Raw genomic sequence first — 24426 nt, 5'->3', positions numbered from 1 at the left:
ATGTAAGCGTCACGGAGGACAGGAGGGTATTGCCATCGCGCGCAACGATTCCACCGAAACGACGATACGAAAAGGCCCGATCGCGTCGCGATAGGATTCAAATCGTGACAAGTGGCGTGCGTGCTCGTTCGATCGCGATGCCGTCGGCGGTCGAAACCGTCCGATTCGTACCGGAAAGGAAATTCGGTTCTCGTCCCCGGTCGCGATCCGTCGGGCAGCGACGGGATAAGGCACGAACGAAGTGTGCCGTGCTCGCGCGAATTCCTGTCGAATTCCTCGCGTGTTATATCGGCGTGTCGCGAAGATTCGCGACGTTCGTTCTCGCGGACTTCGACTCGAGAACGAATGTGCTCGGCGACACGTGGCAAAAATGCGACGCGCGGACAGATTCGTTCGCCGACCGTGTTTCTCGAAAGAGTAAGCAACAGGAATGGAACGCGGCCGACGGCGAAACGGGAGCACGGCGAACACCAGGAACCAAAGTAGCGCCGAGACCCGAGCACAAGATAGAATAGGACGTTGTGTTATGGTATGCTATGCTTTGCTATGCTGTGCTGTGCTGCGAGCTGTGCGATGCCACGCTATGCCGTGCTGGTGCTATGAAACGAGACGGGATGGGATAGGATAGAAGCGCGGCGGAGAGTAGAAGAGACGAGAGGAGAGGATTGGAGTGGAACGGAGTCGGAGAGGCAGCGAACAGAGGGGCCAGCGATGGTCGGGTACCGCGCAAATTCACTAATACCGAGAGACTCACTGTTAACGTTGCCACACCTTCGCGAACCACGTATGTTCCGGCCTTTCGACGGTCCCGATGATCCCGTGCACGACTTCTCTCCCCGTCGGGAACCGAAGCACTTTGGAACAACTGGACGCGTAAAAGAGACGAACGGTAGACACTCGCGATACACTCGCGCGATACGCCTTAGACAGAGCGTATATGCATGGTATGTACACACACGAGAAACATAAAAACAATGCGATCGAGCTGCTACCTCGACGCCATTCGTCCAACTATAACAATCCGTCGGACGACTGGCAGACGCACTTCGTTACCTTGGTAGCACGCATGCGTTTCCAAACACGAGGAACGCGTAAGTCGCTCTCGACGAGGGACCACTGAAGACCACGCGACGACGTCCGCCTCGGTTCTCTTTTCCTCTCCCTCTCTCTCTCTTTTTTTCTCTCTCCCTCTCTCTCTCTCTCTCTCTCTCTCTTCTTGTCTCTCTTTGCGCGCTCTCTCCGACGAATCCACCGATTTTACCACGATACGCCCGTCCGCACGTGAAACTTCGCCGAATTCCGCGCTAACGTTCCCGTCGTCAGAGAGACGTAATTACGCAGCTATGCGACCAGCTATAACTAACCTACAACCTAGCGGTTCGCGTCAGGCTTGCCAACTACCGACTGGTGTACCTTCGACGACCTCGATCGACCAACATCTCGTTCGTGACGTCTGGTTACCACCCGCCACCCCCCTGATTCTCGCTGTCTCTCTCTCCTTCTCGTCTTCGTTCGCGCGTTTCCTCTTTCTCTCTCGCTCCCGTTCGCCTGCCCGGTGCTGACATCCAACGGAACGCGTTTCTAAACTCGGCGCTATTTAAAGTTACCGCTAGACAGGATCGAGTACGTTGCGAAGCGGATTCGGAGCGGATTAGATCGTTGGAAACGAGATCTCGATTTCATTGCTAATTACTAGGAACGTTCAGGTAAACCAATCTATCCGCGCAATGAACAGAATCTTGGTTCGCGCGAGATTAGATCCGAGTATCTCGTCGATTATTTATTTCCCGCGTTTACCGTTTCGGAGCATTATTTGAAAAGGGTTCGTTCGGCATGGCAGAGGGCGCCAGAACGTCGCTGATTCTCGACTGCGTCGGTATTTCAGGCAGCTCGACGCGGAATCCTATACGGCGATTGGTCTATTCCAATACCTCGTCAGTGATCGTAGTCGATCGATCGTGTCAAAGTCGTTTGTTGCAAATGCTGCGTATTTTCTCTCGTTTCGGGTAGGAATTTTGCTTTTTTTTTTTTTAGTCAAAATCGAGTGTCGCGAAGCACGATTTCGGACATTGGACGGAAACCGATCGACGAGTTCACGGAATGATTAATTTCTAAGGTAAATCACTGCGATCCTCGCAACGTTGATGTTGCGAGCACTTGTCGCATTTTTTTGTCGATCTGTCGAGACGAAAGATCGCGTCGTCTTTGCGAACCTAACCTCTCTGGTGTGTCTCGATTCAAACAGGAACATTCGACGTTGGCCGTGACACCGCGAACGTTTCCATTCTGCAGAAAATGGCTTGGCTGTTTTCATGGAAGAAGAACCAGAAGGTCGAACCTGCGGAAGATACTGGAACCGAGGAAGACAATGCGGAATACGTATTCGTCGAGAAGAAGAGGCAAGCACCGTTGCCACCGTCTCAGTCTGATCAAAGCGGGCCCGGATATCCAACCGGAAACTTGTATCCGTACATCCCTCCGGGTTCAGAGTTTTCCTCGATGACGATCGATCCGACGGTTAATCAGGGGGAGAGCACTCGTTTTTTAAACGATATTCCATTCAAATTGTGTAAACGTCTGGAGATTCAGAAGAACAATGACTTGGAGATCGATAGGCTTAGAATCAACGAAATTGTGTCGTTTATTGAGAGAATAGAGTCCAACGATTATAATTACAGTTTCTCTGTGGAAGAAGGTGTCACGGCAGAGATGAATAGTATAAACGATCAGTGACGCGTTGAATGAATGAATATTCGAGGAAACATTGTACGAATTTGCTCAGCTCGAACAAAAGAAGCATGCCCATGTCTGTTCCAACGAAAGAACGTTTATTTAACCCTGGAAGAAACAGGTGTTGTGCACCTGTATATGCTAGAATATCGATTCGCAGGTAACCGTAAGCTTACAATGTCGTGCGCCATGATCTTACGTATATGTACATATATCTGTAACATAATGTAGTTTGAAAATTTTCTCCCGTATTTTGAATAAACCTTAGGATTCTAACTGTTGCAACCCACGCTGGAGTCTCTCGTTTCGTTATCATTATTCCCCGGATACTGGACTCGCGTGCGAATTACCGCAGATAAAAACAAACGATGCCGGCGGTAGCGACGATAAGGAAAAAAGGCATCCAGGTCCTTAGGAATGCTGGAAAACTGAAGACAGAAGACGGGGTGAAAGGGCGATCGCGACGGAAAATCTTCTCTGTCAATCTTTTACCTTGCGTATTTGCCGTGAAGTAGCATCAGAAACGCTAGCCTCACCATGTTCCAATCGTTGACATTGTCGTATGACATTAAATTCAATGCAGTGGCCACGTGCGAGTGGCAGTTGTCGCAACATAGGTTGTGCTGTGAAACAAAGCAACGTCTACGCATTATCGATCGAAAATCAATATCGGTTCTCGGCGAAACACTGACCATTCTCTTTTTATAAATTTCACTGGCTTCGGCCACCGCGGAGTCCCATCCCGCAACGCCTCCCTTCGCTTTACCATAGTTCAATTGCCAGTACTTCGTTGGTTTCCCAAATGCCATGTTGTCTTCGGACACATGATACGGGCCCGCGAAATCTCTTATCACGCCGGTAGAGGTGGCGATGCCCATGTGACCGATGAACGGTAAGAAATACCTTACGAAAATGCAAATGAACGTGACAACGACAATCGACCGATTGAAACAATGCCGGAGAATATAATTAGCGAGACAGTTCGAGGAAAAAAACTCAATCGATTTCGTGATGACCATTGCCATTCCGAAGCTGTTAAAGGTTAGCTCGCGTCACTCTACTCACGTTAATATCGGCAACGGAGTCCAAACTATGCAGAACGGGAATCTTTGTCTGGACGGATTAATTATAAGATCCATGCTCGACGCATCGTCCGAATAATGCTGCTCGTCGCTCGGTAAATCCGGCTCATTCATAGCCTGTTTTGACAGTGCAATAGAAATCCCCACCAACGCTTCTATAGTCTATGACGAGCGATGCCAAAGTTTTTCGTTGCAACACATCTTTACCGATCGAGCATTCAAGAACTGATTTTTAGTACGCATGCGTCCGCAAGTTCTAGTGCGCATTCCACGCGAGCGTAGAGAGGACGTTCGAAACCGCGATAACGTTGCAATATTTTCGCCAAATTTGAAATAATTATTGAAGAACATTGCAAAACATCGATTCGATATTGTGCAGAAGATACGGTAGAACTGTCACGATCACTGAAAACAACAATTTTCTCCTGATTCCAACGATTCTAACGATTTACCAGGTTCTATCTTTCGAATGGCATCGGGAAACGAAACACGCGCATGCGCCGCGACGATCACGTTCCATGGCGGTTCGCACTGTCGCGAACCGATATGTATCTGCGTCCAAGTGTACCGACGATAATTTCCAGTTTCTCGATTTCGAGAGAACCGTCGCGAATCATGAAGGTACGTAGATTAATTTTCCGAATCGATCGGAATGTTAGTCGAACTGTGCGAAAGAACACGATCCTTGGTCTGTAATAAAAAGAAAACCGGGGCCAGTCTTCTCCGACGTTTAATAACGTCCCTCGATTTACACACTTACCGATCGTTCTCGACGTTCGCCGACACGATCGTTACTGACCGAAAAATTACGTAAAATTTCTGCTCGAAAGTTCAAAGACGAGCATTCGGGACTGAACGCGCAGGATACCATAAAAATGCTTTATACCGTGATAAGATGGTACGTAACAGCGTTGCGACTAATGAAATTACGCGCGTAATCGCGATAGGTTTCTCGCGAGACAGAAGAACATTTTCTTCCATCGGAAGATGATGCACCGTCGCTTTCGACTCGGTGAGTACCTAAGCGTTGCTGCGATCTGGAGACGGATCGTTGTTCGATCCGAACGATCAGCCGGATAAGAGTGAGTTGGATGCCATGGCCGTGTGTGCGAGCGGCGAGTGGCGAATAGAGGGTGTGCATCGCGTTAACCGAGGGTTTCTTTGCAAGCACTACCGACCCTGCTATGCTGGTTGGTGGTTGTATGCGCCGAAAGCGACGTTGTTCGCAATGAAGACATCTGCGGTGCTCAGAACGGTCGTCGGCTGTACCTCGAGCTTGGAGAGAAGGGGATTCTGTACGCGAAGAACGTGTCGTTCGCGAGGACCGAGGCGAGACAGGATGGTTCGCGAATTTACACAAACACCAGTTCTCATGCTCAGTGCACCCTGGAACTGGTTACATGCCCGTCCTGCGTGATCATCGTCACCTTTCAAAGCATCGCGCTGTCGCACCATTGCGGCGATGGTAGCGTCACGATAGACAGCCCGTGCAGGTATAATAATTGCCCACCCCGTACTACAGGTGACACAGTATTCACAGTATTATATATATAATATATATAATATAATATAATATATAATATATAATATATATAATATAGATATAATATACATATAATATAATATATATAATATAAATATAATATATAATATAATATATATATATATATATATATATATATATATAACGTGTCTGTGCATGACCTACCGTTTATACTTCTCCCATTGAATAGCCATTGTTTTTCTAGGTGCGATTACGTGTGGATCTCGGAGCCGCCGTACGAAGACGTGTCCGGGACACCGTTTTGCGGCCTGTACGCGCCGATCACGTATAGGTCGAGCACGAGGACTCTGTCGATTACTCTTCTCTACAGTCAGTCGAGGAAGCACGCGTTCACGTTGGAGTACACCGCGGAGAGTAAGAGAAAGGGAGAGGAGCGTGAAATCACACACGTTGAGCTTCGTTTTTCGAGCGTCTTGATTCTGATTTGGTTTTGTAGGGAACAGGTTGCACCTGCGAGGCACAAAGTTGACGGGACAAAACGCGAAAGGGTTGAACAACACCGGCGGTGGGATTCTAACGTCTCCGTTCTTCCCTGCTCGTTACCCCCGTGATTTGGGCTTGGAGTATGTGGTCGCGTGCCCGAGCGAAGCACTGTCCTGTCGTATCAGGTTGCTTTTTAGTGATTTTCAGCTGGCCACTGTGTCGATAATGGAGGTAGATCGCGCGACTGTCTTTGACCTTTGTCGATTTCGGCTAACTTCTCCGTTTGAAAATTTAGTTCTACGATTGGAACGGGCAAAGATTGGACGTCAGCAGTGGCGCGAGATTTCGGCCGCCGGTGATCGTCAGCTCCGGCCCGTCGTTGCTGATACGTTTCTACGCGAACGGCGGCACCGGGCTGGGCTACAAGGCTTTCTACTCGTTCGTGATCGGCAACGCGTTCGACAAGTCCGTGCAACCGATCACCGACTGCGGCGGCTACGTGGAGAACCTCGGTGGCGCTATCACGATGATGGACATGGTCGGCGAGGGTGTCAAGACCTACGATTGCGTTTGGCTGATTAGACCGCCGAAAAACTTTCTGCACGCGAAGACGCACATGTACCTGAAGGTTGTCGCGTTCGCGGACATGGGTAAGCAACGTTTTCGGCTTGTCTCGAGCTTTCCCTGCTCCGTCACCGTCAACGGCCGTTCTTTCAGCCGGCAACACGGAACTCGTTGTGAGGCAGGGTCCAACGTCCGCTCTGATGCCGCTCGAGACCTTGAGACATCCAGCGAGTCAGGTGCAGCCGATCAGGTACAGGGAACACATCGCCCCTGTGGCCAGCGGTTTCCACGTCAGCCTTAGAGGAACGTTTGGTTCCCCTTCTCACCTGGCGATCGCCTACGCGGCTTTCAGCTACATGGGTAGATAAACGACTCGCGCAGCAATCGTGATCGCACGCTCGCGACTTTGCTATCGAATTTTCAGACTGCTTCGCGGGCTCCGATTTCCTCTGTCGAAACCACAGATGCATACCCACCCAGTTGAACTGCGACGGCTTCGACCATTGCGGCGATGAGAGCGACGAGCCAGCGACCTGTTTTCGAGGTAATCTAAACCCTCTGGTCGCTGACATTCACTGCTTAATCGTAAACTGTATTTTGCAGACTGGGAAATGGAGCCGCAAGACCGTAAATGGCACTCGAACAAGGCGAACTATTATTTCCCGAAGATCGACCGCTATCCTGACCTGAAGACGGCTACTCTCGTGTTCGTCGCGAGCAGTCTCGGGCTGATTGTTCTGATCTCGGCGCTGATCGTTCTCCTGTACAAGATGGGAGCAAGGGCGAGACAGCAGAGGGAACTACAGTCGCGGCTGCAGACGATCAGCGAGCTGTTAGGTAGGGGTGCGACCGGCGAATAGTTGTCGTTACCTTACCATCACTTTGGACAGTATTCGACATTGCAGACGGAGCACGAATCGACGAGATCGCGGTGTCGGACGACCCGCCGGTCTATGAAGCGCCCCCTGGCTACGACGAGGTTGTCAAGCTGGGCCTTGATTCGGAGATCTTGTCGCGAAAGAAGAAGAGAACGTGCGGTCAGGATTCGCGTGGAACAAACTCGTAAGTGATCTCCATGTACTATAAGGGTACATGCAACTCTCTTCCTCCGTTCCGCTCGAACACGTTTACCGACCGATTTCTCCATGAGGTTGGAGCGATCGTCGGACTGTTCGACGGCGGGTGCGGCGAGCACCAGTCGGGGAAACAGATTGACGATGCCGATTCCAATCAACGACGGCGAAGCCGATGCGAATGCCGATTCGGGTCCTCCGAGGCGTATGAACCATCTGCCGGACAGTCCGCCGCCGCCGTACGTCACACCTCCAGGATCGATATCGCGATACTTTGGCTTCCCGAGCATTTATCGTGCACGTGAGTACTCCTGGCGTGTCTCTCTCTCTCTCTCTCGACATTGCTTAACATAAAAATCGTTCGCAGGCGACAGACGAGACGAGGACGGCCGGGAGGATCGAGGTGAGTCGAGTCGCGCCGAGGAAGAGGGCATTGAGCGTAGAGGAAGAGAGTGGATACGCCGGTCGGGAGCGTTTTCCGTTTCTCTGACGGACAGCTGCGACCAATCGACATCAGAGATGCTAATCCGGTCGTCAATGTCGATCGACGGCGACCTTCTCGGTGCGTATGTTCGAAATCGCGAGATTTCGAGTTCGTTTCGCATGGCCGATGCGTCCTGTGATTCGCAGCCCAGGAGCTCGCGCGTTGCTTTGACCGACACCGAGCCCGAAGGCGGCGAAAGAGGACGAGACGGCGAGCCGCCCAGGGAGGAAACAGTCGCTTCCATGGAACGGCCGGTCGAGAAACCAGCGCAATCGCTGGCAGCCGGGCAGGAGCACGAGCGAGAACAAGAACAGGTCGCGGTCGAGGTCGCAGCTAGCCCGGACGACGCTCAGCAGCTCGGATGTTGTTGCGAGGGAGCTTGCGGTTGCGCGACCATTCGCGATCGTCATTGGCCGCAACTCCGCCACGTTTCTCGAAACGAACGAGAGCCGGAGCCGGATCAGTTGACAAAATCTGTACCCACGGCGGCAGCGGAACGAGACCAGGATGAATCCGACTTCCATCGGTCGAAGAACGCGATTATTAGACTGCTCGGCACTACAGCCGGAAAATGGCAATGCGGAAGTGCCAACTCCACGACCGCGTCCTCGCCCTGCGGCACCTTCAAGAGACCCGTGAGAATGCTCTCGGTTCGCTCTCGCGACGGCTACGCCGGCAGACTCGGAGGCATAGGATCCACCAACAGCTACGAGAAGCTGAGCAACGTCGATTTCGACATCGGCCGCAGAAACTTGCTGAACGTCTCGGATCCGACTATGATCGACGCCAACAATCAACGAGTTCACGCCAGAAGGTACTCCAGCTGCGACATACAAAGCCTCTGCGAGGGAATCAGAGCTCTGGACGGGGTTCTAGGCCACGGCAGCTACACGGCGGTGGCACGTAGCCGCAATCAGTCGGTCACGATTATGCTGTTCGGCACGCCAAGACACGGGATGATTCAACGACGAATCAGCAAGGAGGATCCTGTCAGGCAGCAGGTGGATCGGCTCGCTTGCGCCAGTTCGGACGTTCTTCCCTGTTCCAACTGATACCGGTATCGACCTATGTCCTCGAGATGAAAGGAATTGGTACAGTAATATCGCAACTCCTGCACGTTCTTCGCACCGCAGCTTGCTAAGTAGTCGAACGGTAACAACAAAAATTGCTTTACTCTGATTGCACGAAGACACGCCGCGGAGTTGAACGCGCATTAAAATGGCCTTGATACGAATGCTTGCTAAAGGAGGCGGAAAAGCGGCGCGCAGAAGTTGAGATATTACGATACACATATCGCTGAAGAATCGTACCTTAAACGTTTTGCTTGCAAAAAATGTTTTATTGCTTGTACACGCGTCGCTTTGAAACGCAAACGACGCGGTCCCTATAAACGATTCTATATTATACTCTGTTGGAGTTTTTTTTATCATTTTGTCGTTGCGCGCCATCGTTGCTAATAGAGAACGACTAAAGACGTAGTAAAATATATTCTCTCTGCCGGTATCGCGGGCGTCGCGGTGCACGCGCGCGCGCGCGCTTGCTCGCTCGCTTGCAATTGTAAATACGTTATATGTATATCTAGGCTCTTAGGGTTAAACGAAGATATGAAGGTCTTCAGATATGCTCGACGATTCTTTTCGACGGTGGACGGGGTCTCGAGACACGGACACGAGAACGCGCGCTCGCGCGAGCACGCACACGCGCCAATCGAATTTGGCACTTTGGTACTCGTTGGCAAATCGAAGGTTCGGGGAGCTTCTCTCTCTCTTTCTCCGGGTCTCCTATCTGAGACAGTGACAGTACAATTTGTACCCGCGGTCCAAACACTTCGCCGAGGAGGCGTACGAGTCGAGCCTGCTGACCTCGTGATCGGTCACGGTGTAGGTAGCGTTCTCGTGGTAACGCACGGTCACCTCGAACTTGCCGTCGCCGGGCAACAGCTGGAGCAAATAGAAGTAGACGAGAACGTTCGAGTCGTTCATCTCGACCGCTTTGTTCACCCGCATGATCCTCTTCAGCCGGAGCTTGGCGCAGAGTTGCCTGCCTTTCTTGTCCTTGTAGGCCGAGATGCGCTTGTTCGCGTGATCGACAAACACGGCGGCGCCCTGCTCGACGATCGGGTCGCGAGAGTTCGCGCGATCGAAGGTGGTGCAAGCGCACCAGTGCGAGGATATTCCGACGTCTGAACAGCCTCTCTCGTACGGGACTGGGCCGAGCATGCTTCGACAGTCGACGCAACCCGGCGGCGGATTCGCTTGGCCGCCGGACCAGCTCAAGACCTCTCTGAGGGTCTGGTAGAGGTCAAACGGTGAAAGGAGCCGATGCTGATTCCCGCGCAGCGACGAGTACGCGTCCGGCCGTTCCAGGCGGAGCCACTCGGGCAGCCAGATGTAGAGGAACGGCAGCCTCTCCTCGTACCAGCCGACGTACGTGTTCCTGATCGGGCCCCACCGCATCCCGTGGTCGCTCAGGAACACGACCATGCTGTCGTTCAACACGCCCTCGCGTTCCAGAAGCTTGAACTTGCCGAGCAGCCGGCCGTCCATCGACGAGATTCCGTTCGAGTTGTCGTGGCTGACGCTGGTCGTCCAGAAAAAGCCGAAGTAAGGCAGGCCGAGGAATGTTCGCGCGAAATCGACCGCGTAGTCGAGGATCCTGTCGAAGCTGATCTCGGGCCCGGTGCAGTACTTTAGGCCGAACCTGAAACAAGGTCGGATGGACTCGGATCTCGGATTCTGTACACCTATACAGTAATGTCTCCCTAACTGACGCTCAGATTCTGCACAAAAATACAGTAATGTCTCCCTTACTGACGCTCAGATTAATGTCTCCCTTACTGACGCTCGCTAAAATGGACAATTTCGGAAGAGGAGATACGATTATTCGAGCCTCGCGACTCGTTTTTATAATTGTGGACAATTTATAACTATAAAAATAAACCGCAAGGCTCGAATAATCGTATCTCCTCTTTCCAAATTGTCCATTTTCGTGGTCAATCTGGGCGTCGATTAGAGAGACATTACTGTAAACAATTTGGGAAGAGGAGATACGCTTATCGGAGCCTTGCAGCTCGTTTTAACAGTTGTTGACAATTCGTGACTATAAAAATGAACCGCGAATAATCGTATCTCCTCCTCCTAAATCGTCCATTTTAGTGGACAATCCGAGCGTCGATTAGAGAGACATTACTGTACACAGTAGAACACGTCCGTACACACCTCTTTCTCGATTTGAGCAGCTTCTCGCAGGCGAGCATGTAGGGTCGAAGGTAGTAATCGGTCGGCGGGTCCATGAACCCGACCTTCAGGTAGTTGAAGGTGTTCAGGGCGGTCTCGTCCTCGCCGTAGGCCGTGGCGTAGCCCGCCTGGCGGAAGTTCCGCCAGAGAAAGGGACACCGGTCGAGGCCGTAAGGAACGGTAGGCTTGCATTTCGCGTAGGCGTCTGCGAGACTCTGGCCGGTCAGGATCGCCATCAGGTTCGGGAAGGTGTTGTCGGCCATCTTGTTGTAGCCGTCCAAGCGAACCCAGCCGGTCTCGCGCAGGTACTTCTCGGTGTTGGGCGCGCTGCGCAGGAAGTTGAGGCGGCTGACGCTGTCGATGCCCATCATCAGGATGCTCAGCTTCCTCGACAGCGATCCGGCGGCCGCGGTCGTGGTCTCGTTGCGTTGGAAACGGTCGCGCACCTTGTCCAGGCCGATCACAGCGTGCACGTTCCGGTAGATCGTCTTGCCGGAGGACTTCTGGGTGCAGGCGACCATCGCGGCCTCGATGCCCTCGGGCAGCGCGGTGCGTTCGTCGATGTTCTCGCATTGTTTCACCCTGGAAAACGGTCGCGTAAACTGTCGCCTTCTATTCGGTAACGTTCGTCGGCGTTACCTGCTCTGCTGCGGTCATGGTGGACACTCACACGATCGACGAGTCGACGTTCTCCTTGCGGCTCTTCGGCTTGGTGGTCGTACGGTGGTGCGGCGGTGCCCGCCTCGGCGGTCGCGAGTGCGTGTCGTTGGCGGCCGTCTTGGGGTTGGTTGCCCTCAACACGGCCGACCAGCAACACTGCGTGCCGGGCCGGAGCGTCGCGGAGTCCACGAAGAGAATCACGGTGCCGTTTTCGTCGCGGAAAACTCCTGTGAACGGTACCTCGGCCGAGCAGTTCTCGAATTTCTCCTTCTTGAAATACGGCCGGATCACGGGGTCGATCGGCTCCTTCGCCGGCATCTGGCAACGCGGGTTCCACACCAGAAAGCCGTCCATCGTTTCTGGAAAAGTGAAACATCGTGTCGGGTGAAATCAACGCGACGGCTTTTGGCTACTCGTCTGGCTACTCGGACATTCGTCCCCGACCTTCGCTCGTTTTCTGGACACGCGCAAATCTCTCTCGAGCAATTATGCTCATAATTTAGTCATTTATTCTTCTACGGGAGTAACTCATTAATACAGAAGACAACACGAGCGATCGGATCTGAATCGTCCATTCTGATTTCTCTCGCGATCGGTCGTGAAGGAGTGAAAAAGTTGATCGAAACCATGAGATCATGGCAACCGACCTCCATTTCTTATCTCACGCAGGTATACAATATCGGCAGTTGTCTCCTGGATTCTATAGCAAACAGTTTTATTATAATATATGATCTGAGCGTAGCTATGGATGTTATTTGCGCAACGATAACGGTACACCTGTTTCAACTGACACTGACATTTAAAATTTCATCAAGTGGGATCATCGATCCGTCAAATATTAAGGTAACGGGAACAACGAGATAAGGTGATCGTTGAATCTCAAAACTGTCTCGCGATGTATACAAAAATTGTACAAAATAATCATGGTGTTTATTGTATGATACAAAGATAAGGGTTCGTCGCCAACGCGAACGGCGATCTTCCCCGGCGGATGAAACGTACATTTTAAGAGCCCATCTCGTTCGGAACGGAAGTTACAAAGATACTACTTCCAAAAAGAAAGAATAAAGAAGAATTTTTAGTCAATTTGAAGTTTTCTTCCTCGTAACCTTAAGATTCCAGTAGCAATAAATACGAAATACAAGGGTAATGCGTTAACAGAATTAGTCAGCGATAATTCGTTATCGTTAAAAAAAAAAAATGAGTGTCCTTGTGGTTGTGGTTGTCGTTGCCTAGCGTAAACCGACGAAGCGAACGCTAGATGCATTTGTCTAAACCAAACCGTTCCGTAAATGTTCCGTGCCTGAACGGAAATTACACTTTACGTTTCAAAGAAGGTTAATTCGTCGACGAGGCAGATCTCGTTCTTTTTCTACCAATGGCTGGACAATTATTCCTGAGAGTCTCCTCTGTTCTACGCGAGCCGTAAGTCCCGCTCTTCCGCAGGTCAACGGAACTGATAATGTCGGAAAAAGTGTAATCTCGTCCAATCGAGGAAATATTATTTATATACGAACAGTGCCACGTTGCGAAATTATTTGATAAATAAGCAGAGAGGATAAATTTAAGATAAAGATCGGGAGGCTAGATAAACTAAATCCAAATTTCCGCCAATGGAATTGACACGTTGTCTACGGAAAATTTATTTCAAAATCGAAGCCCGATAGTTAAAAATTTCTTAAAAAATCGTTCATTATTACATCAATTGCATCCATAATCCATCAAATAATGTAGATTAATAGAATGCAATAAGTTCTATCGAAACTATTATTTTGAATAATATAATATAATAATATAATAATAATATAATAATAATAATATATATATAATATAATAATATAATAATATAATATAAAATAATATAATAATGAAAGAAACGTGCCGAGCCTCCCTCAGGCTCTTAAATTCGCGCGCAATTTTTCCCGAAAAATTTCTATTTCTCTCATCTTCGTAGGAAAGAGATATTTTTCAAAACAATTTTCCACAGATTAATAGGCTCGAAAATACGGTGCAACTTTGGTTTCAATTACTTCTGGATATCCTTGCGATTCATAAGCGTTTACGCGGAAGGATCGGTTGCCATAAAACGGTGAATTTTTGTCCTTAAAGTAAGAACCGGGCGCGAACGCAATACGGCTAAATTGTTAGGTAGGTCTAATGGTCGCTTGTGCCAAGTTTCGTCCAAATCAGTACGAAGTTTCGGTTCGGACATTGAAAAGCCTATTAATAGGTATCCATCCGGTAAACAAAATGTGAACTATTCGATTCGGTGTTAGCCTGTTAGGTCCAAACGAGACCGCGAACTCGGCTGTCCGAGCTACACTCACCTTCCCCGGCGTTGTACCATTTGTAATAATTCGGGTGCCGTTGCTCGAACGCATAGTCCTCGGCGGAGGAGGCGACGTAGATGATGCTCGTCAGGACACCGATCGACAGCAGCAACAGCATCATCAGGCCGTGCCGCCGACACACGTACTCGATGAGCCGGGACCGAGGTTTCGGGACACGCATCGTCTCGTCGTCCAGCTCCCTGAATGATTCACCTTTCTTCGTGCACCATCTCGATTCTGATATCGCGGTGTTTACGAGATACCAGCCGGCAATCATCGTTCATGCTATCTCGACGGAGCTCCGTGATACCCAATCGGCTACGTGCATGGATCCGCTCGCCCGGTGTCTCACCCTCGTCCTCGACCTCACCCTCGCACGCGACCTCGGCCTCTGGCTCGCGTCACCGATCGAATATCGAGCGTGTACACGAGATCCGTTGCACCTTTAACCCAACAACCCGGTGACCCGACGACGGCGAACAACGAACAAAACGCCCATCCGACCCTGCACGGTCGGATCGACGTAATGGGCCAATTACAATTATTTCGATAGAATAGAACGTGTACGGAGCTACGTTTTTGGCCGAGGTGCCGGCCGGCCGAGAGAGTGTCAACGGCGGAACGCAATAGGGGACGACGCGATAAACGACGCGAATTCCCTTTCGTGGAGCAACTGGCGAGGCCCCGTCGCGTCGACGCGAACGAATCGACCGAATCTCGCGAGCACGACTGCCGACGAACTCGACGACGAACTCGACGAACGCGACGCGCAGCAACTGCCGGGAGCCGAAACGAGTCGAACGGGAACGAGCGACGACGACGACGACGACCAACACCACACAGCCAACGACGGAGATCGATGCATGCGGCATCGAGGCTGCATCAACGACGTCGTGGATGCAATCGCTGGGAAAACGTTGTCCACGGGGATTGTTCCCCGGGTTCCCACGCGCCTCTCCGCTTTCCTCGAGGTTCAGCCGGAGCCGCCGGTACGCGCGCGAAACCTTCTTTTTCTCCCCGACGATGCCCAGGTGAACCGACGACGACCGGAAGGGAGGATACGCTTTCAGAGAGAAGGTACCACAGCGCCTAATTCGTCGTTCTCGAGTCTCTTCTACCGTCTGAAACTCCTGCTGCTCTACTCGGATTAGGCTACGGGAATCGGGGGCATTCTGAAACAGGAAAGAGTGTATCGGTTACGTTCTGTGCCAGGCGTCGTTTCCAGACCGCGATATTCCCTTGATAACTGTCACAACTTCGAGCCTGCCGAGTTGCAGTTATCGTGCAGAGGTACTACACTTTTCTCAAAGGACTGCCGCGACCTTTGAAATTCAGAGATCAATGCTCTTTTGTGTTTTGATTTTACGGTTACAATCGCTTGGGTAACAAGCGATTCGAATCTCATGCTTCGATTTGTTACATACGTTAAGTAAAATTATGATAAAATTATGATAAAAGTTTCGTACAAAAGAACGAGAAAAGTTGCAATATCTTGCTTAGCTTGCATTACCGTGAGTCTCGCTGATACTAGACCTCTGACCGGTTCGGTCGTCGAGCGTGTTTAACACTTTGAATGCCACATCTACTCGTGCGCGATAACCGAAATTATTTACACGGATCTAACAATTAATTTCAACGTATTATATCTTTCTAATTTTATACGACGTTCAACTTAACTTCTGAATTTTAATTTACTCTGATTTCATGATCGTTTCATTGATACCAAGGTGCCTGTCGATAATTACGGAGAGAATATTGTACTAGCAAAATATCGGTGCCAGTATATGAAACGACTGCGGTATAGAAGGACTTCTAGATGCTCGGGTCGTGCTTCAAGGCCGAAACATTCTTCCATTTGATTTATATTAGACTGTTCATATTACGCGCGCCGTGCTCGCGGCTGTCATGCCGTCCGACACTGTCCAAATGTGTTCGCACTTGCAGATAATCCTGGTCCAGGCTTGCTGTGAGTCATGCTGCACCGAAACAAAGCGAGACGGAACTGATACAACGTGGACGCAATCTATCGTTCCAGCGTTCTTTAAAACGCAGTGTCTTTTTTAACATTTGGACCGAACGACTAGAATCTTTTTTAAACGATAGCGTAGTATACGACTACTACTACGACTAATCTACTAAATGATATACTAACCGCAGACGGAACAACGTTTCTCGTCGGAACCGTCCCCGCAACCGTCGCGGCCGCTGCACACGATTGCATCCGATCTGCATCTGCCGTTGTCGCAAGCGAACGGGCAATATCTTACGGAGACTCTTCCACGATTCCGTGTCCGGCAGGCTCCTCTTGGCTCGTCGCTGCCGTCCCGGCAGGACACCACAGCGTTGCAGAATTCGTAGGCCGGCAGGCACTGGCCGTTGTTGCACCTGAACGCTCCCTCCGGACACTCTGCGGATCAAGTTGATTAATCATCTGATATTCATCAGCTATGGTCATCGTAATGATCTGAATCGTTTTCTCCGAGCTCTTTGCACACGGAGCTATTTTTACTCTAAATCCAAAATACTAGTATTCCCATCTTATATAATTATTAAATAATATTATATAATATATTACATAATAATGTAATATATTATATAATATTATTTAATAATATATATTATACAATATAATATATAATAATATTATTTAATAATATTATATAATTATTGTTAATACATTTTATGCGTACGAAATAAAATCTTGAAACAATCTTAAACGTAACAATTATTTTGTAGCGTGACATAACAATTTTTAGCGGTGGCCTAAAATTACTTAACGCTTTGACTGTCATCAAATCAAATTATTTTCTTTAACTGAATAAACTTGCAAAGTAATGTTGCACGACACGACGTTCTGCGGATCCCAGTAAAATCAGGAGTTTATAATAAACGTAAAAATTGATTCTCAAATCTGCAAACGTTTGCTCGAATACGTAACGACCAATCTAAGTCCGAGCGAAGAACCTACGCACGATCAACGTGGCAACCAACGTGGCAGCCAACATGTTAATCCAACAATAGGGACTTTTCTTCCGTTGATCGCATAAACCAATTATTATTGTTATTACATAACTCACTTCGACGATCGTTGCAGCCGATCTCGTCCTCGCCGCGGGGACAATCTCGGACGCCGTTGCAGACGGTCGCCCTCGACACGCAAGTGCCGCTTCTCCGGCAGCGAAAGGCTACGGACGAACACTCGGTTTCCGGGTCGGAACATCGCTCGTCGGATCCGTCAGGGCAGTCCGATCGGCCGTCGCAGACGAAAAACCAGCTGATGCAGGCTCCGGTACTTCTGCACTGAAAGGTGCCCGGCGCGCAGCCCCTCTTTCTCGCGGTGCAGGTCGAGTTCCCTTGGAACCCGCAGTCGCAGATGCCATCGATGCATCTGGAACAGGATGGCCCTTATTATTCGATCTTCTATTTTTTTTTCTGTATGCGAGGAAATGACGTGTGCAAAATTTCCGAGCACTCGGACAACGAAAATACGTACCGCGTTAGCGTTAAAATTTGACGCTAAACCTGCCGATCGAATTGACCGGATTAGGTCAATTCTTATAGTTAAGAACCCCTATGCATACCTGGAGTTAGGATCCGCGAGCCGACACTCGAGGTTCGAGACGCAATCGAGACCCAGGCTGACGGGTGTCGCGGCGTTTGGCTCGTGGCGGTCCGACTTTTCGCCTGCTTTGTCCAGATCTAGGACAAACAAGACATCGTCTCCTATTCGAAGAGTACGATTCGCGAATCCGTATTCTTGTGCGCGCTGAACAATGCAGAACTTTATATGGCTCGTATAATTATCACTACCGAATACCATGTACCGAGGGTGGCCGAATTGTTATACACAAGCAAGAAATGTTATGCTTTGTGAGTTGAATAATATATTAATATTTTAATGATAATATTTGTCGTTAGGTCCATGTAATAAGGATCCAAAATTAGGTCCACGTACAGGTCGAATTTCGCATATTTTTAGTAAAAATCTTCTCGGTATAATCATTTTTCCACCCTCCGTATACAGGGTGTCCCAAAAATGTCTCGCAATCCGGAAATATCGGGTTCCCCAGATCATTTGAAGCAACTTCCTCCTTTACAAAGATTTTCTCCGAGGCACCGTTAACGAGTTATTAACAAAAAGACAGTGACCAATAAGAATCGAGTACGGCTGACGCGAGGCGGCCCAGCTAATCAGCGCACGAAGCCCAGTTCCGCTCATTGGCTCGGTCGCCTCGCTCGGTTGCCTTGGAGAAAATTTTTGTAAAGGAAGAAGTTGCTTCAAATGACCTGAGGAACCCGCCACTTTCGGATTGCGAGACATTCTTGGGACACCCTGCATATTCCAGTCCGGCGATAGCCCGCGCTGATAACGTTATTCAATATTTAGATGCAAAGCGTTCTCCAGCCGCTTAAATAAATAAATAAATACCCAAAGGCCACTCGTCGATCGACCTGAGCGTCGTCGACGATTCCGCATCTTCGACCGCGTCCACAACGATGGTGTCGTCGTCCTCATTGTCCGCCACCATCGTCGAATTCTCCTGCGAATCGTCCAACGAGTTCGGCCAAGGAATCGCGGCGCCTGCGATCAGGAGCAAACGATGAAGTCTGGCATCTGAATTGAGAATCGAGTCGATGATTTACCTGGTTCGTCGCGTCGGTGGTCCTCGGACCCGGAGATGCGGTCCTCGTCGACCGAGGCCGTTTCCGTCGAGCTCGATTGGCCGCGCTGCAGGGGCGGCCTGATCAAGTTGTCTGGTCTGCAAACGTCGTTCTCGCGCCGCATCGGCGCGGTGCACCGGCACCGGCCGAATAAATCCGGGATCACGAAGTCGCAGTGGGAGTTCTCCTGCCATAGTCTGCAGTGGCCGTGGTTGTAGCAGACCTCGCCGAGCTTCGCCGCTGAAAAGTTTCGAAGCGCCCGTTTCGTTTCTCTTACCTCGCGACACGCGGATCCATCCATCCGTTCATCGTCGTCTACTTACGTTCGAGACAGGTGTGACGACGGAACTGCAGGAAACCTTGCTTGCAGCCGCAGAATCCGTCGACGCAGCCGCTGTTCGCCACCTTCAGCGAGCACTGCTCGTCCACGAAGCATTCCTCGCCCAGCAGCGTCGCTGTTTCACCAGAGAACGTATCGCGTTGAACGGTTTCGTTCGTCGGGAACGCCGCGGAGGAAGCGGAACAAACGACTCTTACCCTCGAGGCACAGCGTCTCGTTGTACCGGGCGAAGTACGGCGTGCAACGACAGGAACCGCGGCGACAGTGGCTGCCGGCGGTGCAGTCCTCGTCCGCGGTGCATCGGTCGCCGAGGTTGCCGCTTCCGGTCGCCGTGGAGGACACCGCGAGGACGCCCTGCAACGCATCGACATAGACTTTAGACCTATCTATTCCGTCGTTTCTAACGGGAGAACACGTAAACGGAGCCGAAGCAATCGAACGCTGCAACGGAACACCTAACAGTTGCCGCTTGTTTCGCTGGTCTACGCACCGTTAGCCGCCTCGAGAAGAGGACCAGTCGCGGGCGCGCTGCGATCCGCTTCGAACGCGCTGCGAGAAAAGCCCCGAGGAAAGTTGCCGGGAAAATTGTGTCGCGATGCATTTCAGAATCGGCGATCGAGAGGGATCACCCGATCGATCGGTAGTGTTCGATCGTAGATCGTTCGTACCGAATAGCTCGAACGGCGGATGCGCGCGACGAGAACATGAAACGATTTTTCAAGTTTCCCGGCGACGCGTGGAAATGTCGTCGGCAAGTTCGTTGAACCCGAAACGGTTGTTTAGACTCACCAAACAGTAGATCGCGATCCACGGGAAGAAAATCGTGCCACGATTTCGGCGCATCGTGTCCGGTTTGTCGGCCGTGCAACACGATCTCCCGATAGATCCACCGATCGTGTCGTTCCCACGGGTAATGGATCCGCTCGGCTTGCCCGCGGTGACTCGCGCGAACAAGACCGATCCTGGATCAAGCTTTATCCACGCGTGCTTCGACATCGCTGAGCGCAGACTGAGCGGGACCCGAGACGCCTATCGGGCCCCAACGCCTTTCGGGCCCCGATGGAAAAGCGCGAACGCAACCTCTCTGTCTATCTTTCTATCTTTCTCTCTCTTTCTCTCTCCTTCTTCCTCTGTCCCCTCTTTACCACGGTCTCGGTCTCGGTCACGGTCTCGGTCCCGGTTGCAACCTTGGAGTCTTCCTCCGAATTGTTTCCCTTCCGCGAGAATTTACATTTTTCCGCGTAACTTTGAACGCGATCTCAAGATTGTTCGAGCTTCCGTAAGAAGATTGCCTCGCGGGGTTCTAAGCGAGACCGGTTAGACGCGCCACGCGAGTTCCCGAGGTAACAAGCGCTGAGAAGGGGAGAGGAAAAGGGTCGGCGAATCAGTAGGGCCGTGGCGAACCTAATTTTCGATCTGCGAGACCTCTCCCCCTCCCAAGAGTTCCCGAAGAGGGAACTTCGCGGCTCATTGTTATTCAAAAGAGAGGACGCGTCGCGTCTTCTATTCAGCCGCGGCCGTAGTTGTCGAATCGTGTCGCGTCGCGATGCCCGATCGCCGTGGCTGATCGTTATGGGAGATCGGTATGGCCGATGATGGCGCGATGGCGTGTCGGCGCGTCGGCGCATCGGTGCGTCGATGCGCGAGATCTTACATTATCCAATTCATTTGACGCGCTGCCTATACCCAACGACCGCGTCCACTTCCGGTCTTGTCCGTTGGTCTCGTCCGTAGACGGGACGCACGAAACAAGTATGAAAACCGCGGCGAGTGGGAAGCGGAAAAAGGAAAGAGGAACGAGGAAAGGGGAACGAGCGCGCACCGTTCGAGTAACAGGAAGCGGCGCGATCAACTACGTCGGAATGTAAATTGAGGATCGACCGAGACTCTCGAACAAAAGAAAAGGTTGCCACGAGCGGCTCCGTGTAGACGTGCAGAGGGACGCCTCCGGCGAGAGGTAAAGGACCCCCAAGGAAGTCCCGTAAAACCGTGCAAGGTGCAGCCCGATCGAAATTCGTGACCGCCGGTCGTGAACTCTTGATCGCCACCCTTCGATACGGATCTCACGATGGAAAATGTCCAGGCAGCAGAAATTCCTAGAGACGAAGAACAACGGCCCGGAGACTTCTAGAACGTCCTCTGCTCGCCCTCTGCGTTCTAAAGAAACCGATAAGAGAAATCGGGATAAGTAAATGCATTAATGGTAATGATGGTAATGGATACAGGGTGCAGTAATGTCTCTTTAATTGACGCCCAGATTGTCCACAGAAATGGACAATTTGGGGAGAGAAGATACGATTATTCGAGCCTTGCGGTTTGTTTTTATAGTTGTTGACAATTCGTAACTATAAGAACGAACCGTAAGGCACGAATAATCGTATCTCCTCTTCCCAAATTGTTCATTTTTGTGGACAATCTGAGCGTCAATTAGAGAGACATTACTGTACTTGGCTTATCAGTCTTTCCGTTATCCTTGGCGTAACATTTATTTCATTGACTCAGCAATCGAATCGAAAATTGGCCAATAAAATGACCATTCGAACGCGTTGGGTCGAAATGACCCGGCAACCGTAGGCCAAAGGGTTCTAATGCGACTTATAATTTAGAACATAATTATTAGCATTCGTGTTGCAAACGATGGCAGATGTTTGAGGGATAAATTTAGTTGTTGATTTATGCGAAACATCTGTTCGACGTCTGCGATACTATTTTGTCGAATTGTCAACAATTATAAAAACGAGCCGCAAGGCTCGGTAATCGTATCTCCTCTTCCAAAACTGTCCATTTTTGTGGACAATCTGAACGTCAGTAAGGGAGACATTACTGTACCGGGAATTACAGTAATGTCTTCCTTACTGACGCATGTAATTTCCGGTAAAGTAATGTCTCCCTTACTGACGCACAGACAATTTGGGAGGAGGGGACACGATTATTCGAGCCTTGAAGCTCGTATTTATAATCGTTGACAATTCGTGATTACAAAAGCATACCGCAAAGCTCGAATAATCGCATCTCCTCTTCCCAAATTGTCCATTTCTGTGCGGTCAATTATCGCGGACAATCTGAGCCACAAGGCTTGGATAATCGTATCTCCTCTTCCCAAATTGTCCATTTTTGTGGACAATCTGAGCGTCAGTAGGAGAGACATTACTGTAGTATGTGACTACTGGTGCAATTGGTACAACTTTTTCATCTATATAAAAAGAATAAGACTAAAGTGCTCAATTTTCAAACTGGTCTTCCTCGAAAACGACTCTTCAGATCGAACAACGCTATTTTCCATTTTCACCTGATTTTTTTATACCGATTTCACCCGCTTCTCACCTCCAATTACATGACACCTTGCAATATCTTCACGCGGTGGAGGATAGAGATCAAGGACTAGATCGAGGAGAGAGTTTCGATTCGCGTACAATCGCGAACAAAAATAATTTTTTTATTCGCGATCGACCTCGAAATTGACGCCTGGTATAATAATTACCAATGATTTGATATCTTTCCCAATTTATCTCAGCCGCCACGGATGCGTTCCCATTACACGTCGTTATCTGGCCAAGTATCAGCAAATTATGCGCTAACGACGACATTACCCGCCCATTCTGATCTTCGTGCGTTCCATCTCTCATCGTTGCTTCTTCGTAGCTGTTTTATTCTCTTGGTATTAATTAGGCCTCGGTTATTAATTTTCGCAGTGTGCGTATTTTGCTTCCTCTCCTCGTTCCTACATTGTGAGACCTTCCGAGACCTTGCGAGACCTCGCGAGACGACCGTGGGTTCCGCGCATAATTTCTGTGCACGCAACGGGAACAGATTATGCATTGGGAGCAGCACCGAAATTCGTCGATCTTAATTAAAAAAAACCGAGTCGAATTTTGCATAGAGCGCATTCCATTCTTCAAAATTCCGACGCTTCTCATTTCGTGTAGATCGTGTTATCTGATAGGAAAGTGTTGACGGAATTAAAGAATATCTGATCCGCATACAGTGATAGCGATACGTGTAACAGAAACAATTACGGCAGTTTGTGCTGTATGGGATATCTGTATGATCATTGTGAACAATTTAAGTCCGAGACTCTTAAATTTGAGCTATTGGTTTACGAGTTATTAAATTTTCCAGAAATTTCCCTTGCCGAATTGATCCGAGAAAGAATTCGTATAAGAAAAGTGGTATGAAATATAGAGTAATATAGTTAGATAGATATACAGGGCGTGTGCAGAAATATTCAGGAGGTTCTGCTGCATCGATGTTATATCAAACAAATTATATTCACTATTGCAAATATATATATGAAATATATAGAATGAATATATCTTACCGCTTAGTCATAAGATACAATGTATGTAAAATCCATCAAGAATCAATCGCTGTTTTGACGATAGTGGCGCCGCTTGTGACGGAACAAGAAAGCTCCGTTCAGAGCCCGTGTAGCGCCAATTAGTAAATGAAAAAATGCTGGAACTGTTAGCCAAATTATACCGACACACGTAAATCACACACGCGATAGTAGCACCTCTTTTGGCAGAATCTCGAGGTTCCGTACGGGGGTTCGTACAGCGCCAATTAGTTTAGTGGCAAAACGTTGAAACTGGTAGACAAATTTATCGACAATTGGATGTGGCTAGCAGTTTCCACGTTTGACCATACACTAATTGGCGCTGTACAGACCTTGAATGGAGTTTCCAGTTGTCGCCACAGGCGACGCCACTGTCGTTAAATAATTTCTTTTAAAAAAATAATCGCAAGGATTAAATATAACTTTGAGAATGATTGATTGATTGATTTATAATTAATTGGCACTTTATGCACATTTAAACGGAGAACGTGATTCGAAATTTGTACGGTGTTTTATGACGAAAACAGTGAGATCATCTCCGCTCGAGTAAAAAAATAATATTTCAATATTTTCCCGTTGAGATATTTTCATTTTTGAAAAATGCGTTTCGTGATTGATGGATTTTGACTTGAATACATTTATGATAACGCACTGTAAATATTTATTTTTTCCTGCTTACGAATGCATGCATACCAGAGTAAAAAATTGCCAAAAGAAAATTTAGAATTTTTAGTTTCTAAATAATTTTCCTAAGAAAAGCTATATTTTATAGTTTTGATTAATTTCGTTCTCTTTTCGGAAACAATTGGAAGACAACTTGTCTTAAAGAGTGCAGATTTCAATGATGTTTCGCGTAATTGATTACGCTAGAGAAAATAAAACGTGGGAAAACAAGAAATAACCAAGAGCATGCTGTTTTTTCAAATTGAAATTTATATTTCA

At 49.3% G+C, this 24426-nt stretch overlaps 6 protein-coding genes and 1 long non-coding RNA gene across 20 annotated transcripts in view; 3 read left to right on the top strand and 4 right to left on the bottom strand.

The window, feature by feature from the left end:
* The window catches only part of HDAC4 (histone deacetylase 4), a 32433-nt gene extending 30743 nt beyond the window's left edge, over positions 1–1690 (bottom strand). For 2 of the 10 annotated variants that reach the window (XM_033486776.2, XM_033486780.2), the window contains exon 1: positions 755–1680. The gene's annotated coding sequence lies outside the window, so the exon portion shown is untranslated. Of the gene's footprint in view, positions 1–754 lie in introns of all 10 variants that reach the window. The other 8 variants (XM_033486773.2, XM_033486775.2, XM_033486793.2 and 5 more) reach the window with 7 other exon arrangements.
* Positions 99–3019, top strand: LOC143258843 (uncharacterized). The gene is made up of 3 exons (XM_076519042.1): positions 99–529; positions 2035–2116; positions 2246–3019. The coding sequence occupies exon 3, from the start codon at positions 2296–2298 to the stop codon at positions 2731–2733; it is 438 nt and encodes a 145-aa protein (XP_076375157.1). The 5' UTR covers positions 99–529; positions 2035–2116; positions 2246–2295; the 3' UTR covers positions 2734–3019.
* LOC117229889 (transmembrane protein 222) lies at positions 2808–4003 on the bottom strand. Of its 2 annotated transcripts, XR_004492648.2 has the most exons (5): positions 3796–4003; positions 3423–3633; positions 3223–3353; positions 3008–3158; positions 2808–2945 (listed from the first exon to the last, which is right to left on the bottom strand). XR_004492648.2 is itself a non-coding variant. In XM_033486802.2 (4 exons), exons 1-4 carry the CDS (start codon positions 3924–3926, stop codon positions 3077–3079), a joined length of 555 nt encoding a protein of 184 aa, XP_033342693.1. In that variant the 5' UTR covers positions 3927–4003; the 3' UTR covers positions 2808–3076. The 2 variants fall into 2 exon arrangements, 1 of the variants encoding a protein (XP_033342693.1); XM_033486802.2 differs by having other exon boundaries at positions 2808–3158.
* A 677-nt stretch (positions 4004–4680) lies between these two features.
* Culd (CUB and LDLa domain) lies at positions 4681–9326 on the top strand. Of its 2 annotated transcripts, none has more exons than XM_033486795.2 (11): positions 4681–4824; positions 4981–5305; positions 5561–5730; positions 5813–6030; positions 6095–6449; positions 6517–6723; positions 6788–6907; positions 6967–7200; positions 7269–7425; positions 7514–7737; positions 7804–9326. In XM_033486795.2, the coding sequence occupies exons 1-11, from the start codon at positions 4800–4802 to the stop codon at positions 8970–8972; spliced, it is 3204 nt and encodes a 1067-aa protein (XP_033342686.2). In that variant the 5' UTR covers positions 4681–4799; the 3' UTR covers positions 8973–9326. The 2 variants fall into 2 exon arrangements, with proteins under 2 accessions (XP_033342686.2, XP_033342685.2); XM_033486794.2 differs by having other exon boundaries at positions 7254–7425.
* On the bottom strand, positions 9239–15272 carry LOC117229886 (uncharacterized). The gene is made up of 4 exons (XM_033486796.2): positions 14144–15272; positions 11827–12175; positions 11139–11738; positions 9239–10620 (listed from the first exon to the last, which is right to left on the bottom strand). The coding sequence occupies exons 1-4, from the start codon at positions 14421–14423 to the stop codon at positions 9702–9704; spliced, it is 2148 nt and encodes a 715-aa protein (XP_033342687.2). The 5' UTR covers positions 14424–15272; the 3' UTR covers positions 9239–9701.
* Positions 15183–23574, bottom strand: ImpE1 (Ecdysone-inducible gene E1). 3 transcript variants are annotated; one of them, XM_033486800.2, is made up of 11 exons: positions 23467–23574; positions 22630–22937; positions 19938–21305; positions 19346–19502; positions 19132–19263; positions 18791–19048; positions 18576–18728; positions 17728–17845; positions 17224–17534; positions 16299–16553; positions 15183–15318 (listed from the first exon to the last, which is right to left on the bottom strand). In XM_033486800.2, the coding sequence occupies exons 3-11, from the start codon at positions 20142–20144 to the stop codon at positions 15299–15301; spliced, it is 1611 nt and encodes a 536-aa protein (XP_033342691.2). In that variant the 5' UTR covers positions 20145–21305; positions 22630–22937; positions 23467–23574; the 3' UTR covers positions 15183–15298. The 3 variants fall into 3 exon arrangements, with proteins under 3 accessions (XP_033342691.2, XP_076375156.1, XP_033342692.2); XM_076519041.1 differs by having other exon boundaries at positions 22739–22937; XM_033486801.2 differs by lacking the exons at positions 19938–21305; positions 22630–22937; positions 23467–23574 and adding an exon at positions 19639–19924.
* Positions 15297–16863, top strand: LOC143258845 (uncharacterized). The gene is made up of 2 exons (XR_013032738.1): positions 15297–15436; positions 16091–16863. It is a non-coding gene; the product is annotated as an uncharacterized LOC143258845 (long non-coding RNA).
* Positions 23575–24426: the final 852 nt, after the last annotated feature.

This window comes from Megalopta genalis, chromosome 2 (assembly GCF_051020955.1).
Source record: "Megalopta genalis isolate 19385.01 chromosome 2, iyMegGena1_principal, whole genome shotgun sequence".
Taxonomy (NCBI): Eukaryota; Metazoa; Arthropoda; class Insecta; order Hymenoptera; family Halictidae; genus Megalopta; species Megalopta genalis.
The sequence above is the reverse complement of the archived record's forward strand: the minus strand, read 5'-3'. Positions and strand labels throughout refer to the sequence as shown.

What these genes read in the sequence shown, in the direction of transcription:
- ImpE1 (XM_033486800.2), bottom strand. Translation starts at nt 20,144, where the DNA reads ATGTCGAAGCACGCGTGGATAAAGCTTGATCCAGGATCGGTCTTGTTC. An exon ending in GGATCGCGATCTACTGTTTG is followed by an intron (nt 19,503 to 19,937) that starts GTGAGTCTAAAC and finishes GATGCGTTGCAG; the next exon opens with GGCGTCCTCGCGGTGTCCTC. An exon ending in CGAGACGCTGTGCCTCGAGG is followed by an intron (nt 19,264 to 19,345) that starts GTAAGAGTCGTT and finishes CTGGTGAAACAG; the next exon opens with CGACGCTGCTGGGCGAGGAA.
- LOC117229889 (XM_033486802.2), bottom strand. Translation starts at nt 3,926, where the DNA reads ATGAATGAGCCGGATTTACCGAGCGACGAGCAGCATTATTCGGACGAT. An exon ending in ACTCCGTTGCCGATATTAAC is followed by an intron (nt 3,634 to 3,795) that starts GTGAGTAGAGTG and finishes CATTTTCGTAAG; the next exon opens with GTATTTCTTACCGTTCATCG. An exon ending in CTTCACGGCAAATACGCAAG is followed by an intron (nt 3,159 to 3,222) that starts GTAAAAGATTGA and finishes TTCTGTCTTCAG; the next exon opens with TTTTCCAGCATTCCTAAGGA.
- LOC117229886 (XM_033486796.2), bottom strand. Translation starts at nt 14,423, where the DNA reads ATGATTGCCGGCTGGTATCTCGTAAACACCGCGATATCAGAATCGAGA. An exon ending in ATGGTACAACGCCGGGGAAG is followed by an intron (nt 12,176 to 14,143) that starts GTGAGTGTAGCT and finishes TCACTTTTCCAG; the next exon opens with AAACGATGGACGGCTTTCTG. An exon ending in CTGCTCAAATCGAGAAAGAG is followed by an intron (nt 10,621 to 11,138) that starts GTGTGTACGGAC and finishes ACCTTGTTTCAG; the next exon opens with GTTCGGCCTAAAGTACTGCA.
- Culd (XM_033486794.2), top strand. Translation starts at nt 4,800, where the DNA reads ATGATGCACCGTCGCTTTCGACTCG. An exon ending in CCACTGTGTCGATAATGGAG is followed by an intron (nt 6,031 to 6,094) that starts GTAGATCGCGCG and finishes TTGAAAATTTAG; the next exon opens with TTCTACGATTGGAACGGGCA. An exon ending in CGCGGCTTTCAGCTACATGG is followed by an intron (nt 6,724 to 6,787) that starts GTAGATAAACGA and finishes TCGAATTTTCAG; the next exon opens with ACTGCTTCGCGGGCTCCGAT.
- LOC143258843 (XM_076519042.1), top strand. Translation starts at nt 2,296, where the DNA reads ATGGCTTGGCTGTTTTCATGGAAGAAGAACCAGAAGGTCGAACCTGCG.